Source organism: Apiospora aurea (genome assembly GCF_038362705.1).
Source record: "Apiospora aurea strain CBS 24483 chromosome Unknown utg000008l_segment0_segment0, whole genome shotgun sequence".
Lineage (NCBI taxonomy): Eukaryota > Fungi > Ascomycota > Sordariomycetes > Amphisphaeriales > Apiosporaceae > Apiospora > Apiospora aurea.
The window spans coordinates 707,287-722,311 of record NW_027117395.1 but is presented as its reverse complement, the minus strand read 5'-3'; the positions used below and the strand labels follow the sequence as shown (position 1 = coordinate 722,311).

Sequence of the window (15,025 nt, the reverse complement as noted above, 5' to 3'; positions counted from 1 at the left end):
AAATGCCGTCTGGGCAGGAAAACCATGTTAACCTGTCATCTCCCGCATACAGTCCCGAGAAGTTATCCCAGCCCGACCACCCGGTTCCCCCGGACGCCGAGATAGTCTGAACTCTACACTCCGGTGACAGACCGGGATGACGAGGATTACCCGTGGATATAGCTACCAATACGAGTACCGAGGAGTCGTCTACACGGAGAAACTGCCCTAGTATCGATTGCATCGGATGGCGCAAGCAAAACGAGGGCAGATCGGCCGTGCCGTCTAGCTAGTGCGGGCGGATGGTTCTTTATGGGGTTACGGTTGGCCTATGGTTCGTATCTAAAGTGGCTGAGGATACACACCGGCCGTTGAATGGCGGCCACGAGCAATGTTGAATGTGACTGCATGGTATACCTATTGACAGAGCTGCAACTCGTCGAATACAACACACTACCACATCTCTGACGCATGTAAGCTCGCTACTTGCCCCTTGTAAGATGGATCAAGTACCCCAACCTACAAGCCTGGCCTGTTGGCTATGCCTGGATAAGGCCTTCGTTGGAATCCGCCGCGGTTTGGTATCGTCCATACGTTCAAGGCGTAGTACTTGTAGAGTATATGATCGTCGCATGCTGAGTCACGAGAATCCAGCCCTTTCATCCTTGAGCACGTTGTAGACTTCGGGGACGGGCATGCTGGCATATTGCCGTATGCAAGCATTGCGTTTCCTTGTGCCCAAATCCCACCAGTCTTGATAAGTCTCTCCCGTCTTTCAAGAGTTATACGCCGCTACAACGCTCCAAGGGGGAAATCTCGCGCAACTACTCCGATGTGAGGATGATGTTCATGCTAGCCAAGCCTGGTGGATGCCGCGTACTTCAAACACATCGATGATTGTCTATCATGAAAAAGGAAGAGGAAACTTCAGCAACCAAGCGGTGGTTTCCTGACGTCGACTTCTCCATTTCTGAGCACGGGGTAAGTGGAGCTGGCTTGACACTATCTATCGCTGATGGGCAGATATCGTACGATCATTCCTGTGGAGATCCCCAGATGGTTCCCAGGTGGACGGTAAGCTAATATGCCTTGCCGAGCTAGCTACTCCAGATTTGATCTTATCTAGGCTTCTACCGGAAGTTTCCTGGATCCTGTAGTCGTCGAAATGACCGGGTTTCGGTAGCTACTCATCCTCTACGCCCCTGTCCAAGGAGTTTTGATTTGGCGGTCAGAGCTGGAGCAGAACATGTGCCCGAGTCACCATATGATACATCTTGCCTAAATTAATCAGAAAAGCGGTTCTCATTATTACTAAGTTGCGGAAGCAATTTCCACACTATCTAGTATGAACCACCAGAACCTTCCTCCTGAGTGTAAACCATGTGCAGTTTCCGTTCCTACTTCGATCCCCAATGAACGCTCTGGAAACATGTTCAGTTTACCAAATGAACTTGCTTGTATCGAAAAAAGGGGCCAATTATCAACGACGCCAGGTATAACCCTTCTGTCCCTGCTCAATTCCGTCCTGGGCGGCTCTCTGATCCACCAACCCGACACCTCGGCGGACCTTGTTCATCATGGTCGCGACCATGACCTTGCCCGGGTCGACATCGCCCTTGAGCTCGTAGGGGGACACGAGATGGTCGACACGAATACCCCCGCGCGGCCTGCCCGCGCTTCCACTCGTCCCAGAACTTCTTGAAGGCCGCGGCGGCCGCCTCCTGGCCGCACTTGCCGGGTGCCACGTACAAGTCCCGCTCGTCGGCGGTGTCCGACCGGGCGAAGGCCTTGTTGTAGGGCGCGACGCAGTCCATGAACAGGTTGAGGACCTCGACGTGCTCGGGCTCGAGCACGGCGCCGCTCCGCTCGAGCAGCAGGACGGAGCCGACGTGCGGGTACGTCCACTGCATGTAGTCCGGCTTGCCGTCGTCGAGCGTGCCCACCTTGAGCCCGAGCCGCTCGTTGCGGCGCTGGTTGTACGTGGGCGCGCGCGGGATCAGGTGGCGCGCAGCGTCGTTGCGCAGCGCGGCGGGCGTCACGTCCGCCTCGGCCCAGCCGTGCGTGTCGATGGCGTAGCAGCGGAAGAACCAGTCGAGGCCGACCTGGCGCGCGGCGACGGCGTGGTCCTGCTCGATGGCCTGGTGCCCGTTGCGCTTCGAGACGACGGTGAGGCGCGTCGTGAGCTTCTGCATGCGCTGCACGGGGGCGCGGGGCAGGGCGTTCCAGCGCATGTAGGCACCGTCGCCGTGGATGAGGAGGGCGGGCATGGTGTCGACGTGCTCGGTCAGCGTGGCGAGGCGCTCGGGCGGGCCGGCGGCGTGGTTCATCTCGTGCAGCTGCAGGTTGTCGAGGGCGTGGCGGAGGTCGCGGAGGTCGACGTCGGCCAGGACGACGTTGTGGCCCTTGAAGGCGGGGTCGGGCTTGGTGGCGAGGAAGATCAGGTTGCCGAATCGGGGCATCATGTGGGCGGGCTCGCCCAGGGCCATGTAGCTCTTGTTCAGGACGCAGCCGGGGGCGGGGCAGTTGGACTCGGAGAGGCCGACGAGGCCGTGGCCGATGGTCTCGCGGCCGATGACCTCGAGGTTCGCGTTGACGCTCGTGAGGTTGAAGGTCATGCGGTAGCGGCCCAGGTGCTTGTCGGCGTAGATGGTCGTCTTGCCCTCGGCCACTTTCTGCTCGATCCAGACGAGCTTGGGCGTGGTCTCGGCGGCGGGGAAGAGGATGGCGCGGACATGGGACTTGGAGGGGCGCTTCGCGTCGGTGAAGTCGCCGTAAGCCTTGCAGAGGGCCTTGTGGAGAGGGTGGTCCTTGACCTGGCACTCGCGGGAGCAGTAGAGGGCGTCCTTGCAACGGGCGCAGTGGTTCTTGCCGGGTTGCTCGCAGTAGCCGCATCGCTTGCGGATCTCGGGGTCCTCGTCGGGAGTCAGTTCGGGCAGCTTGTCCCGGAAGATGTTGGTGACGATCTCCATGACCTTGGCACGCTCCACGGCCAACTTGCGTCGAGTTGCGGTGTCCATGATGTTCGGGTGAGTGATGCTTGACCGGAAGCAATGTGTTGAGCCGAAAGGTCGGACCTTTTTCCAATATATGTTAGCATTTATGATCGGGTATCGTTGTTGGAATCATCGCTTACTGTTTATGCGCCGTGAATTGTACACAAAGTGACCCAAACCGTTTCGATGAAGGCAGCAAGGCTTCACCAGAATATGTTGACGGTTGGGAAGAGAAGGTTGGATGCTCTGAGGATTCGCAGGTCCCGTGAAACAACATTCACAGATGGAGGGAGGAAAAGTGCAACTGGCAACTGCGAATTTTTCAGTTTCTTTTTCTGGATTGTAGGGCACAAACACAATGAACGGTGTCGTTGCCTGGGGTCTCCGCTTAAAGCGCATTGTAAACGAGCAGGTGCTGGCGACGGCGACCTGCAGCGACCCGCTTAGATCATCACAATGGATCTCGGCGACCCCTGAAATACCCGGAACAAGACTCGGGATGTCTTGCCCCAGGATGAGTTGCACCTATCACTGGTCCTCTTGGCTTTGTAAGGGCTTCACCAATGTCTTGTACTTCAAGATTGTGGGACATAACGAGAACCTATGCGGTGCTTCGACTAATCCAAACGAGTCTTTGACCGAAATAGAATTCGAGGCAGAGATTCTTCGTAGTATTAATGACCACCCCACCTGTAAAAAGAAGGACTTTGAGAACCTGACTGGAATAATGGCACGTATGTGGTCATCATCCTCAAAATAGGGGCGAAAAGGGTGGCGATATTTATAATACACTGTACTACGACTTTTGACTGACTGATGCATACAGTGGCAGCTGTCGTATAATTCAAGTCAATTAGCTGAAGTGTGTCAAGAAGATGATATCTATCACAATGTCTCGGACGAGTCCAAAAGTGCATCAAGACCATAATTGTTCAACTCCAGCTTAGATATTAGACCAAGCCCCTTGTGAGGCAGTATTAGCACAGACTCCCCAGGTGAATCCCTGCTTTTTCTCCTCCTGTTCTCCTTCTTTCCTACTCAAAGCAAAGAACTGAGTTGCTAACCGCAAAATCCACTTTCGAGAGAAACACAAACATCCTCCCACGGTCTTGGCTGGTGTTTCGTTCATCGCCGGTTATGTGAAAACATAAGTAGGCCTTGAACATAGTGATGGCCATGCCTACCCCTGTGCACACCATACTCTGCTTTAATTACTCACTTTCGTGTATTTGATGGAAATGGGTATGTAGTCCTGGGTGACGAAACTTTGGCCTGCAAGATTGTTAACACGAATACTCCTTTCTTTGCGTGCTGCAGTTTTTGGGAGCCCTACCATCAAACCACTTGACATTCCAGCCCCCGTTGCCGTCGGGGAAGGCTACCCACTTGCCGCCCATGTCGAGCTTCAGGAGGTTGTCGGCCATCTTGAAGGAGTTCCAGTTGGTCATGCTGTTGCTGGCGCTCAGGCCGGCGGGCTGGGTGACATCGACGAAGTCGCGGAAGGCGCTGGTCCCGTTGATGGCTACGGCGTGGTCCACGATGCCGATGGGGTAGGTGTGCAGGGTGCTGCAGCCGGGCTTCGAGCTGGAGGCCGGGTACACCTTCACCATCATGTAGTTGTCCCCGCGCCCGTAGACGCCGATCTTGTTGGACTTCATGCGCAGGACTTGGCCGTCCAGCTCCCGGTTTCCGCTATTGGTCCCCTTGTCAGTATGATGGCGTCACGTGCACGAAAATGGAGCACGGATTGAAGGGGATAATAATGCTTACCCTGAGACTGTGAGTTTGTACACGTCAATCCCTTTTGCGCGGCTGTGAGCAAAGGGAGACGCCATGATGGCTGTGGCCGCGAAGGCCAGCGAGACGATGGTGTTGGTCCACTTCATTGTTTGTTCGGAAAGAGCTGATGTTGCGATGGGCTGGTGAGGGAATGATATTATTGAGATGATGGCAAAAAGGGTATATATGTCGTCAAAATGTCGATATTCTCAAAGTGTACCAAAAATAGAACGTGTTCATTATTACGTGTTACGAGCCGCTGGAGCGAGACATTCAGGGCTGGGCCGAGGGGAATGTGCTGGCTTAATTACCCAGAGACATTGCCCCCTACACCAAACCGCCGGATCGCTACCGGATCGGGAACCAAGGAATGTGCATTCCATTCGCCCCGGCCGTAACACCATATGGGGCGGCATCACTGTCGTATCTAGAGGGGTCCTTTTGTTATATTTCCTTGTTGTCTCTGGGCGAATGGGTTCGATTCCATTGCCACTGCAGTTGGCTGGCATTGCCGTAGTTGATTGGTGCCCGTCTTCGTGGGTTACATGGAGTTGTACGGGGCCCCCGACAGGCCGTGTCGCCCACTAAAATTAGGCCGTGGGGAGCCTGGGAGCCTGGGAGCCTGGGAGCCTGGAAGCCTGCCACCCTGCTCTGCTCCCCGTCCCGTAGTGGTTGTAGCGGGAGGCAAAGACAAGAACTGCCTGGCCTTCCAGATCATCCATCAATAGGCTAAAACCGACGACAATATATTTCATTTGGCATTGCCCACCACCACCCAGTCTTGCCCGGAGGTAAACATTTCGAAACCTTCCTCCTCGTGGCCAAGACATCCAGCTTGGTCCTTCTCGCGTGGCAAATCAAACTGGTAAAGCTTGTCTGGCGGTTCTTTCAATTACCGAGACCGAGGCGTTGTTGGGTTGGGTCAGTCTTGCCAATCTGCCCGGTGCAGCAGCTACCCACCGTCACAGTCACGGTGCAGCGTCGCCCGAACTAGAAGACTATGTAGAAGCAAACATCCGACCGTCGCAACCAAGACCTGCTGCACTACGACTGCATCGTCAACTTCGGAATTGATAGACCATGTCGCACAGAATATTCTAGCCTGCTTGCGCTCAGACTTGGCCCTTGGCCATCACGATAGGGTGGGCAATCATGGCAGGGCCCATGCTGCTTGTTGGACTTCGCGAAAGCGACCCAAGGGCTTCTTGTATCGGGCCACATCACCCAACCCATCTGCCGTTGATGGTACCTTCGCGCCACAACTTCGCTACAGAACATGCTGTATGAGAGGACCTGTACGAAATCCATTTCAGTCTCGGGACTCTGCTCATTTTCCCCCTTCTCTATTGCCGATGATACCCGGCTTCAATCCGGCATGTTCGTCTGCTGGAATCTCCATGGTTTCCAGAATGCAAGTCGGTTCTGACCTCAACTGCGACGCTTAACAGAGATCATATAACCGAATTCACCACTTCGCCAAGACTCGCAAGTACTTGGACCTTGTCATTCGAGTCACTGCGACGATACACTTTGACGATACCCTCTCATTTGGCGCCGACGGTCTAAAATATCTTCGTGTGTGTATCTATGCCGGAGCCTCGGGAGCATGTCTCGGGAGCGTGTTGTCCAACGAACGCCGCAAAGACCGCTGAACAGGAAAAACCGCCATCGGTCCCATGTACCCAGCTAATCCTACAACTTCAGTTTATACTTCACACTTACATGTAGGCTGCAACCTACTGTGCGTCTGCAATGCCAGAACAATGACTTTCTCATAGTATCCGGCTGGTACCGCATCAACCGGCAACGATAGAGTGACACTTTCAGGAGTCGACTCCTAGTGATCCGTGGCTTGGAGGCTCGTGGTTACTTAGTTCCGAGACGATGGGCTTGGCCGCCTGATGGGCAAAATATCACTAAAGGGTGGTGGCCGTTTTTTCGGGTGGTCCTGCACTACTGAAAACCCCTTTCACAATGGCTGTGGTACAGTTACGAGGCGTAGCCAGACTATCTCAGTAGTGAGTTGCTGCCGGCTGTAAATTTCTGCAGCCCCCTGGTGATGCAGCAGACGGTCTGCAATGACGACAAGCAGCAGCTGGCCCATCATACCAACGCAACTTCTAAGGAAGGCCGGTCTTGACTATCGAAAACACGATGACTCGTCTTATCAGTGGCAAGATGGCTTCCCGCAAGTCGCTAAGCAGATGGCGCCCCCCGACTCCCCGAGTTGTTTTTGTTTGTCCCTTCGTGAAACTGCCGCGGGCCATCCATCTTCAGATGGACAATAGAGTTTCACCGGCGCAGCCGTTTTGACCAGCAACGGGCGCCTCTCAATTTCGCCTTGTCTGTTTATGTTTACGCCCAAGTCTTGACGGATAGGATATTTTAAGGGAGGAATGCCGGCCTGCGAATCATTTCTTCTGCTTCGGGACATTGTCATTCGTTCACGCTCTGGAATGTTGTTTGATAGATTACCGCCTCGTCCCAGACATCTGGGGAAGGAAAACACCCACTCACGTCATTCGTCCCTGTCGTTACGTTCACGAAAGCCTGCGCAGCTCGAACTGCCGCTTCTCGGGATGACCGCTCTGCCGTGGCTGGTGCGGACGACGACGTCCTCCTCGATGGGGTCGCCCAGATCCTCCATGGGGCCCTTCTCCCCGACGCGGGACCAATCGGCAATGAGCATCAGCTATATCCTCCCTCTAATGGACGGGGCGACAGGAACCGTCCCTCTGACGCACGAGCATTCAATCTGGCCGCTGTTGCGGACGGATGCGATGTACTGCATGCGCGCAGTCTCCAAGATCTTTGCCGCCTTCGCGACCTCGCTTACCCGGCGGAGGGGGCAAATGAGTTGGAAGGAGTACCGGGAGATATTCCTCTACTCGGTCCTTTCCCTACTCGAACTGCAATTACTACTAACGGCTCTCCCGATGTGGCTTATGATACCTGGTTTCTTCGTGCTACCTCTCCTCTTGGTCGAGTGCAGTCTGATCTGGTCTCTGATCCAGCTCGTCAACAGCGAGGATCGCACTTTCATCAGCCGCTGGAACGGGACCGACGAAGAAAAGGAAGAAGGATGGGAGCATTATACGTGGGCCGTGGTCGGCGGTATGGAATGGAGCGAAGATCACCTTCGCAAGAAGACCTTGCCCAAGCTGACGGAACTCTTCAACCACGACATGCACACCTTTTTACCGTACCGGCTCGGGTTCCCACTGGATCTGCTCTCGAGGTTCCTTCAGCGAACGCTACAAGTCCCTACGCCCACCTCGACGGCCGTGTACAATCACGTTCGCGCTAATTGCGTCAAGCTGCGATCAAAGCAAATGAACATCATCGTGCACAACACCGGTGCACTGGACATGGCATGGGTCATGTCGCGCCTCTGCGCCGACCTCCCGCCCGGACAGCAGATGGGGAAGTTCAACGTCTACACCTTCGGATCCGCGATGCCGGAAATGACCTTACCTCTGGGCAGCCACAACGGCCACGAAGGCCACAACTGCAACTGCGAAGACTTCCCGGAATACCCCATCGTGAACCACTACGCGTTCGAGGACGACCCTTTCGCCAAGATCGGCGTCTTCCTGGGCGCGCGGCAGCGCATGGAGGGGCGCTTGGTCGGCGCCGTCTACGGTCTCCAGTCACACGGCTCTCGTGGTCATCGGCGGTCCAAGTCGTGGCTCTCAAGCGGGGGCCGGTTCACGCTGGACGACTACATGGACGCGCTGTTCCCGGACGGCAACCCGCGCGCGGGGGTGCTGGGGGAGGTGTGCCGGATCGAGCGGGACGTGAGCGAGATGCGGGAGCTGTCGGCGCTGGCCAAGGCGGTGCGCGAGGTGTCGCGCAAGGGCAAGCGGCTGAGCTGGACGGCGCTGGGGGCGCTCGCGGGCAGCGGCGGCAGCGCGTCGTCCAACTGCCGCAACGACCGCAACGAGATGGCGGGCGTGGTCTCGCTCGAGGAGGCGCGGCGCATCGGCAAGTCGATGGAGGGCATCCTGGGGTACGAGAACAACCTGCTGGCCGCGTTCGTCCGCGGCGACTACCGGCTGCACCTCGACGAACAGAAGGGGTTCCAGAAGGGGTGCGACGAGTGCGATTGAGTTGGTTGAGACCGGAAGGGATGGGGGATGGATGATGATGTCCCGGATGAGGAGGGTGAGGGTGGAGGAAGGATTACTATGGCCACACACTGACTGGTGAACAAGGTGGAAAAGGAACGACGCTAACGCTTTGACGAACTTACGCCTTCTACTTCTTCTTCTTCTTCTTCCATGTCTGTATTTTGTACTTACTTTTTTATTTTATCTTACGACCTTGTCCAGCCGGGGATGCCAGCAACGATCTAGGGGGAGCAGGCGCACATCTTACATCTTACCAATTTTTATTTATTTCCTGTTCCCGATTTACTTTGCTTTACTTGCCAACTTGCAAGGAATCAAGATTCAAGATTCCAAGATCCCCAAAACCCAAAAATCCAAAACCCCACAAGCTCGCCCGGTTTACTGACTCGAGCAATTGACAAATGGGGCGGGGATGACTGATAGAGATGTGCAACGCCGTCAATTGAGTTGCGTCTTTGGCGGCAGGGATCATGTCGATCTCCCTTATTTCGGTGACGTTGAATCAGCTCAGAATTGACAGCAACCCAAAGTCCCCAGTTGTTCGTCGGCCGGCCAGAAGTTTAGAAGTTAGAACGTTAGAACCCAAGCGGGCCGGCCGCTAGCCCTGTCGCTAGAAGACCTCGTTGTCGTTGGTTTATTTACCTTTTATGAGGTTAGGTACTGTATGCATTACAGCGCAGAGGTCTTAGTAGCATCACAAGCAATATGCACGCACGCCGCTTACCAGCCTCCCTTTTCCTGCCCGACTCTCGACACGGCACCACCCCTTTCGTCATGGTCGTGTCCGGTAGAGGGCAGTACTGGACTATGTATGTACTGCCCCTCCCAACTACTGCATGCCCCCTGAGTCCCTGAACCGAAGCTGGGGCGGCCGAAAGAGAGATCTGCCAAGGCGCCCACTTAGTCGGCCAATTCACGTTTAGGTGACACCAGGCTACGTCTTCATCCGCGTTGCGCTAATCCCGCGCAGAAACATGGGCCTCGAAACAGCATTCGTAAGGGTGTTTCAGCCCACACTCCACCAAAAGTCTACTTGGGCACTTTACACTTGGTGCACTTGGAACTTGGATCCTCCTCGAACGAGTCGACGGCACTCCGCGGTGCCTGTCCTTCCAACTCTTCCATGGCTAGCGATCAAGTATTAAATAAATAAATAAATACCTTACGTACGCCTCCGCTGGCCGGGATCCGAAATCGATCGTCAACAACATTGTCTTCAATCTAATCTCAGCTTCTCCCTTTTTTTTTCTTCAATTTTCTGCTGGTCTGGTCTCCCCTTACTGTTTTGTTTTCTATCGCATTTTACTCTTGCCCACCTGAAGTGCATCGTTGTCGTCGGGTTTTTGCTCAATCTCGGGGTCCGGAACCACAACCGCAGTAACCAAGTCGGTGAACGGGAAACACCACCACCAACCAACAACATCAACGATACCCAGCATATATTGCAACATATACCCATTTTCTTGTTTTAAACTATACCACGAAACAAAACATTTACATACGCCCACACGCACATCCACTTACTCCTTTGTATACACACATCACCGATATACTACTGGGCACATACTTCAAAATGACGGTCATCGACGACGTCTTCTACTACAGCTGCTGCTTCATCGTGGTCCTGCACTCGCTGTCCGCCCTACTGGTCATCACCCACGGCCGCTGCACCGTCTACGCCGCCGCCTTCCTGATCGCGAGCGCCATGTGGCTCAGCCTGAGCGTGCTGAACCTGTGGTTCTTCCTGCCGACCGTGGTGCAAGACGCGTCCGAGCTCGTCCGCGGCTTCCAGGCCGCCACACCCGCCACTGACGGCAGCAGCAGCGGCTTGTGGCAGGCCGCCGCGCTGTTCCGGGCCGTCGCTTTCAGCAGCGCCGCGTCCTACTTCTACATGATGCTCTTCGGCTGGTTCGTCGGCGCCATGTCCCTCTCCAACGCCCTCACCATGTGGCAGCGCGAGGGCTGCGACGCCATCGAGCCCCACGTGCACCGCAGCCCCGCGGGCCGCTGGGTCCTGCGCGCCGCGCACCGCGTCGAGGGCTGGGTCGCCATCGAGGACCAGGCCGCGTCCCTGCCGCGCTGGGGGAGGAGGAGGAGGAGGAGGAGGGGACGAACAGAAATGAGAACATCAACGAGAAGACTGCGGCTACTAGTGTCACTACGACGACGATGATGATGATGACGACGGAGGAGGAGCGGGAGGAGGAGAGGCGCCAGGTGCGCAGGGGCGGCAGCTTTCTGTTCGCGGTGCCCCGCCGGCTGCACTCGTGCTACGTGATGCTGCTCGCGCCGCAGGTGAAGCTGCTTGCCTCGGTGCGCGGTGCGGAGGAGACGCCCAAGAAGGGCGACGTCTCGATATAGAAGGGGGGATGGATGGGAGCTCCAGCCCAAAGCATGCAGCTGCAAATCTACATATGGTATGAATATCTATGGTATATAATCCATAATACCTAAAATTGAATAAGAAGTAAAGTACAAACCGAGTTGCGCTCGTTTGGATTTCATTGGTTCTGGGCATGTGCATTGATTGGTTGACTTTTACCGTCGTCTCGTTTGGGGAAGCTTGACATCGACTTCAGCTTTTCAGTTCTCTTGGCTGACGGACGATGTTCTTTCTTTACTGAAAATCAATCCTCCTTTACAATTCCAAAATTGCGACCATGACATATGGTGAGGCTCTCGATGAGCGATGCTCTTGATGCTTGACTCTTCACGACGTCATCGTACCATCATCCAAACCCCAACCGTATCACCTACCCACCCATGCACATGCGTCCTCGGCAAGAACCATTCCCTTCAGGCTTGCAGATAGAGCTGCATGGCACCTATATCTCACTAAAATATACCGCTCCAGGAACGCTCCTATCGCAAGAGCCGAACGGAGCGCCCTGGTCTCCAAGGCGGGAAAACCGGGTAATGGCGAACCCCCGCGTGGGAATTCCCTTGGGAGATCGGCGGCATTGCGACGGGCACAAGTGCCGAACCAACCCCGTCGAGACGTTGACCTTCTTCATTAGGAACTGCGCAAATGGATGAGGGTGGTACCCTCTTGGCTCTATACAGAGACCAATACGACTCGACATGGTGATATAAGGAGACCCCTCGCCTGGAGGCGATGGAGCACATTCGGCTGTCCTCTTTTCCCCCAACTCCCACCGACGTATTATTTCGACCCGATCGCCAAAGCACCTGAAAGCCACTCCTGCCTGTCTCAGTCGTACACACGCACACTCACGCAATGGTCAGCGTCCGCATCGTCGCGCTCCTAGCGGGGCTCCTAGGCGCCGTGGAGATGGTCTCGGCGGCGCCGACCAGGGGCACCTCCGAGGTCCCAAGTAGAGTGGTCGTGGAGGAGGACCTCCGTGCCGCAGCTGTGGTGACGCCGCCGCCCTGCGTGGCCATGACGCCCGCCCCGAGCGTCGAGGAGACCGAGGCCCGGTTCGACAAGTTCGCCAACGCCTTCCTGGTCACCAAGAACCTGACCGAGGCGTTCGAGTACATCGCGGCCTCCTACAGGGTACGTATATCAATTGATTGGTTGATTGATTGACGAACAGCCTCGCCGGTCCGGAACGCATCGATAGATGAGAGTACTAATACGAAGGATGATGCGCGCAGAACCACAACCCGTTCGCAAGCGGCGACGGCCCAGGACCGGCCCTGGACGTCCTCGGTCCCATCTGGCCTAGCACCCAGATCACGGTGCTGGGCACGACGTTCAACAGCCCGATGAGCTGGCTGCACTACCGCAACAGCATGAGTGGCGAGATTGTCGACAGGTACCGGTGGGATGCCGGGTGCATCGTGGAGCATGTAAGCATACCAGACGCCCCGTCCTCGAGGTTGTCATAGGAGCGATGGGTCAAATACTAATGCTGGTTCACTATCCTGCTTAGTGGGATCAAGGGGAGAAGTATCCCGGGACTTGATGAGTCTTCCTTGGCGAGGCGATGGCTTTGCCATGTCGTCGCCCAATCGGCAATCAATTGCCCTACTTTGCTTCAAGTCCAGTTCCGCCCAGCGGGTCGTTGGTCAATGGCGCTATCTGAATACGCCGGTCGCTTCGAGTTGCTATTTTTTTTATTGCAGTTCTCGCTTGTTCTTGAACAAGTACGAGTCCGTGTAGTCGTAGGCTGCCCGCATAATGTATTTCCGTTAGCCCCAGACGTTGAGCCGGCGCCAACGGCGGAGCCGTGTTTCGTTCGCGCGCGCATCCAACTAGTGACTCACTGCATGATTTTGCCCCCAGCCCAGCCACTTTGGTCCGGCAGAGCTGAGCGGTAGACAAACAAGTATTTAATAAAGATAAACGAATGCCCCATTCCCCTACCCCCGTACTAGGAGACAATGTTTCTGGTCCAGGCATGGCGGACATGACCGTCAATCCTACAACGACAACAAGCACTACCCGCGATGAGCCATGTCAATCAGTCGTCGCTGCGGCTGCTACGCCTACACAGCCTACCGAGCTAGCAGCAGCTAATGCCCCCTTAATTCCGCGCCAGCCGCCCTCGTCAGATGGCGCGGCCAACGGCAGCAGCCGCAGCCGGCACGAGGGCTGCCACCTCCTCGCGAAGCTCCCGCTCGAGCTCCGAAACGCCATCTACGCCCTGCTCCTGCCCGCGACGCCGCCCCAGTACCCGTCCTCCTTCCGCCGCTACCGCATGCCCGCCTCGGCGCGCCCGCGCTTCTGGACCCCCGCCGTCGCGCAGACGTGCCGGCAGGTGCGCCGCGAGTTCCTGACACTGTATCTGGGCGACAACCTGCTGCGCGTCGGCCTCTGGGTCCAGGAGCCCTGGGACGTCCTCTACCTCGAGCGCTGGCTGCAGGACCTGGGCGACGACGCGCGCCTGGTCCGGCGCTTCGCCATCAACCACCAGGTCGACTTTTACCACGCGAGCGCCCCCCGGTCGCTCGCGTGCACGCAGACCGTCTGGGCCGACACCACCTTCACCGTCGTCCCGGACGCGTTCGGGCGGGAGAGCGAGGCCCTGGTCGGGATCGAGTGCGACTTCGGCGCGCCCGCCAACCCGGTCAGCGACCAGATCCCCGCCGGCACCGTGTGCGGCTGCCCCCTGACCGCGCGCCTGCCGCCGCGGGCCGCGGTGTCGGTGCCGCCCCGGACGGCGGACTGCGCGCTCACGCGGGCCGTGTACGCGTTCCTCGCGCTGCTGGACCGGGAGGGCCAGGACGCGTTCGCGGTGCCGCGGTTCGCGTCGGGGAGGCGTGGGCCGCCGGGGAGCGAGGGGGGCTCTGCCCGCGCTGCGGACGGCGGCGCTGGTACCTGCAGGGGCCCAAGACGGCGGCGTACCGGCGGCGGCTCGGGCTCGGGTTCGACGGGGCGGTGGTGTCGGAGATTGACTTCAATGGGTGGCGCTGGACGGTGTACCACCAGAAGTGGGCGCACAAGAAGTTGGGGCCGGCGGAGGAGGAGCATCCGTGCAATCAGATGTGACCTGGGTCGGTCTACGAGGCAGAGGGGGTCGATGGAGCTTTAATGCGTATCTTGTTCGATTGCCATTGCACGCACGTTCTTGTATGGTTGTGAGTGTCGTTCGTATCTGAATAGTCGTCCGGCTCAAGGAGCGCTTCTTATGACAGTAAAGGATGCGCGCAGGGGAAAGGTCTCGGTTCTGGCTCGACAAGTTTCAGCATGTGGATTGGGGGGCCAAATGGCGAGCACCAGTCACGAGAGACCAAAACACAGGATAAGTGATTAAACAATACCATCATCATCGCATTAATTGTCTTCCTGATGGCAGAAACAGAGTCAGATCCCGAGGGGAGCAGCTTCCAAAGACGGATCACCCCGTCCATGGCCCGCTTCTTCTCGGATGACCCTGACAGAGCTTTCGCATCCGTGAAGAACTTTTCGGCCGCGGTAGGACACAGCCTGAGAAGATATAAGTGGCAAGAAACCAATTCCCAAAAACGATAAACTCCAAACCGACAGAACACCCAGTTTTCCCCGCCCCGTTGTTTTCTTTTCCCATGCTCATTCTCTCTCTTCGAAGAAAGTGAGAACCGCGACAACCCCAGCTCCAGTCTAGCCCGTGCAACCCTCAAACAGATAAAAGCAATGTTGTCATAAAGAAGGCATCTGCCTGAATGCGGTCCCCTGCGTAGAGCCCATCATACCTGTGT

At 56.6% G+C, this 15,025-nt stretch overlaps 6 protein-coding genes across 6 annotated transcripts; 4 read left to right on the top strand and 2 right to left on the bottom strand.

Moving 5' to 3' along the window:
• Positions 1 to 1,493: 1,493 nt before the first annotated feature.
• Positions 1,494 to 2,996, bottom strand: PG986_011705 (uncharacterized protein; the record flags this gene model as incomplete). Its single annotated transcript, XM_066847927.1, has 1 exon — positions 1,494 to 2,996. The coding sequence occupies one exon, from the start codon at positions 2,994 to 2,996 to the stop codon at positions 1,494 to 1,496; it is 1,503 nt and encodes a 500-aa protein (XP_066694623.1).
• Positions 2,997 to 4,255: 1,259 nt separating this feature from the next.
• PG986_011704 (uncharacterized protein) lies at positions 4,256 to 4,858 on the bottom strand (the record flags this gene model as incomplete). The annotated part of the gene is made up of 2 exons (XM_066847926.1): positions 4,256 to 4,664; positions 4,743 to 4,858. 2 exons carry the CDS (start codon positions 4,856 to 4,858, stop codon positions 4,256 to 4,258), a joined length of 525 nt encoding a protein of 174 aa, XP_066694622.1.
• Positions 4,859 to 7,330: 2,472 nt separating this feature from the next.
• On the top strand, positions 7,331 to 8,860 carry PG986_011703 (uncharacterized protein; the record flags this gene model as incomplete). The annotated part of the gene is made up of 1 exon (XM_066847925.1): positions 7,331 to 8,860. One exon carries the CDS (start codon positions 7,331 to 7,333, stop codon positions 8,858 to 8,860), a length of 1,530 nt encoding a protein of 509 aa, XP_066694621.1.
• A 1,594-nt stretch (positions 8,861 to 10,454) lies between these two features.
• On the top strand, positions 10,455 to 11,242 carry PG986_011702 (uncharacterized protein; the record flags this gene model as incomplete). Its single annotated transcript, XM_066847924.1, has 2 exons — positions 10,455 to 10,948; positions 11,035 to 11,242. The coding sequence occupies 2 exons, from the start codon at positions 10,455 to 10,457 to the stop codon at positions 11,240 to 11,242; spliced, it is 702 nt and encodes a 233-aa protein (XP_066694620.1).
• An 877-nt stretch (positions 11,243 to 12,119) lies between these two features.
• PG986_011701 (uncharacterized protein) lies at positions 12,120 to 12,810 on the top strand (the record flags this gene model as incomplete). The annotated part of the gene is made up of 3 exons (XM_066847923.1): positions 12,120 to 12,398; positions 12,500 to 12,694; positions 12,778 to 12,810. 3 exons carry the CDS (start codon positions 12,120 to 12,122, stop codon positions 12,808 to 12,810), a joined length of 507 nt encoding a protein of 168 aa, XP_066694619.1.
• A 444-nt stretch (positions 12,811 to 13,254) lies between these two features.
• On the top strand, positions 13,255 to 14,242 carry PG986_011700 (uncharacterized protein; the record flags this gene model as incomplete). The annotated part of the gene is given in 2 exon segments (XM_066847922.1): positions 13,255 to 14,161; positions 14,172 to 14,242. The coding sequence occupies 2 exon segments, from the start codon at positions 13,255 to 13,257 to the stop codon at positions 14,240 to 14,242; spliced, it is 978 nt and encodes a 325-aa protein (XP_066694618.1).
• Positions 14,243 to 15,025: the final 783 nt, after the last annotated feature.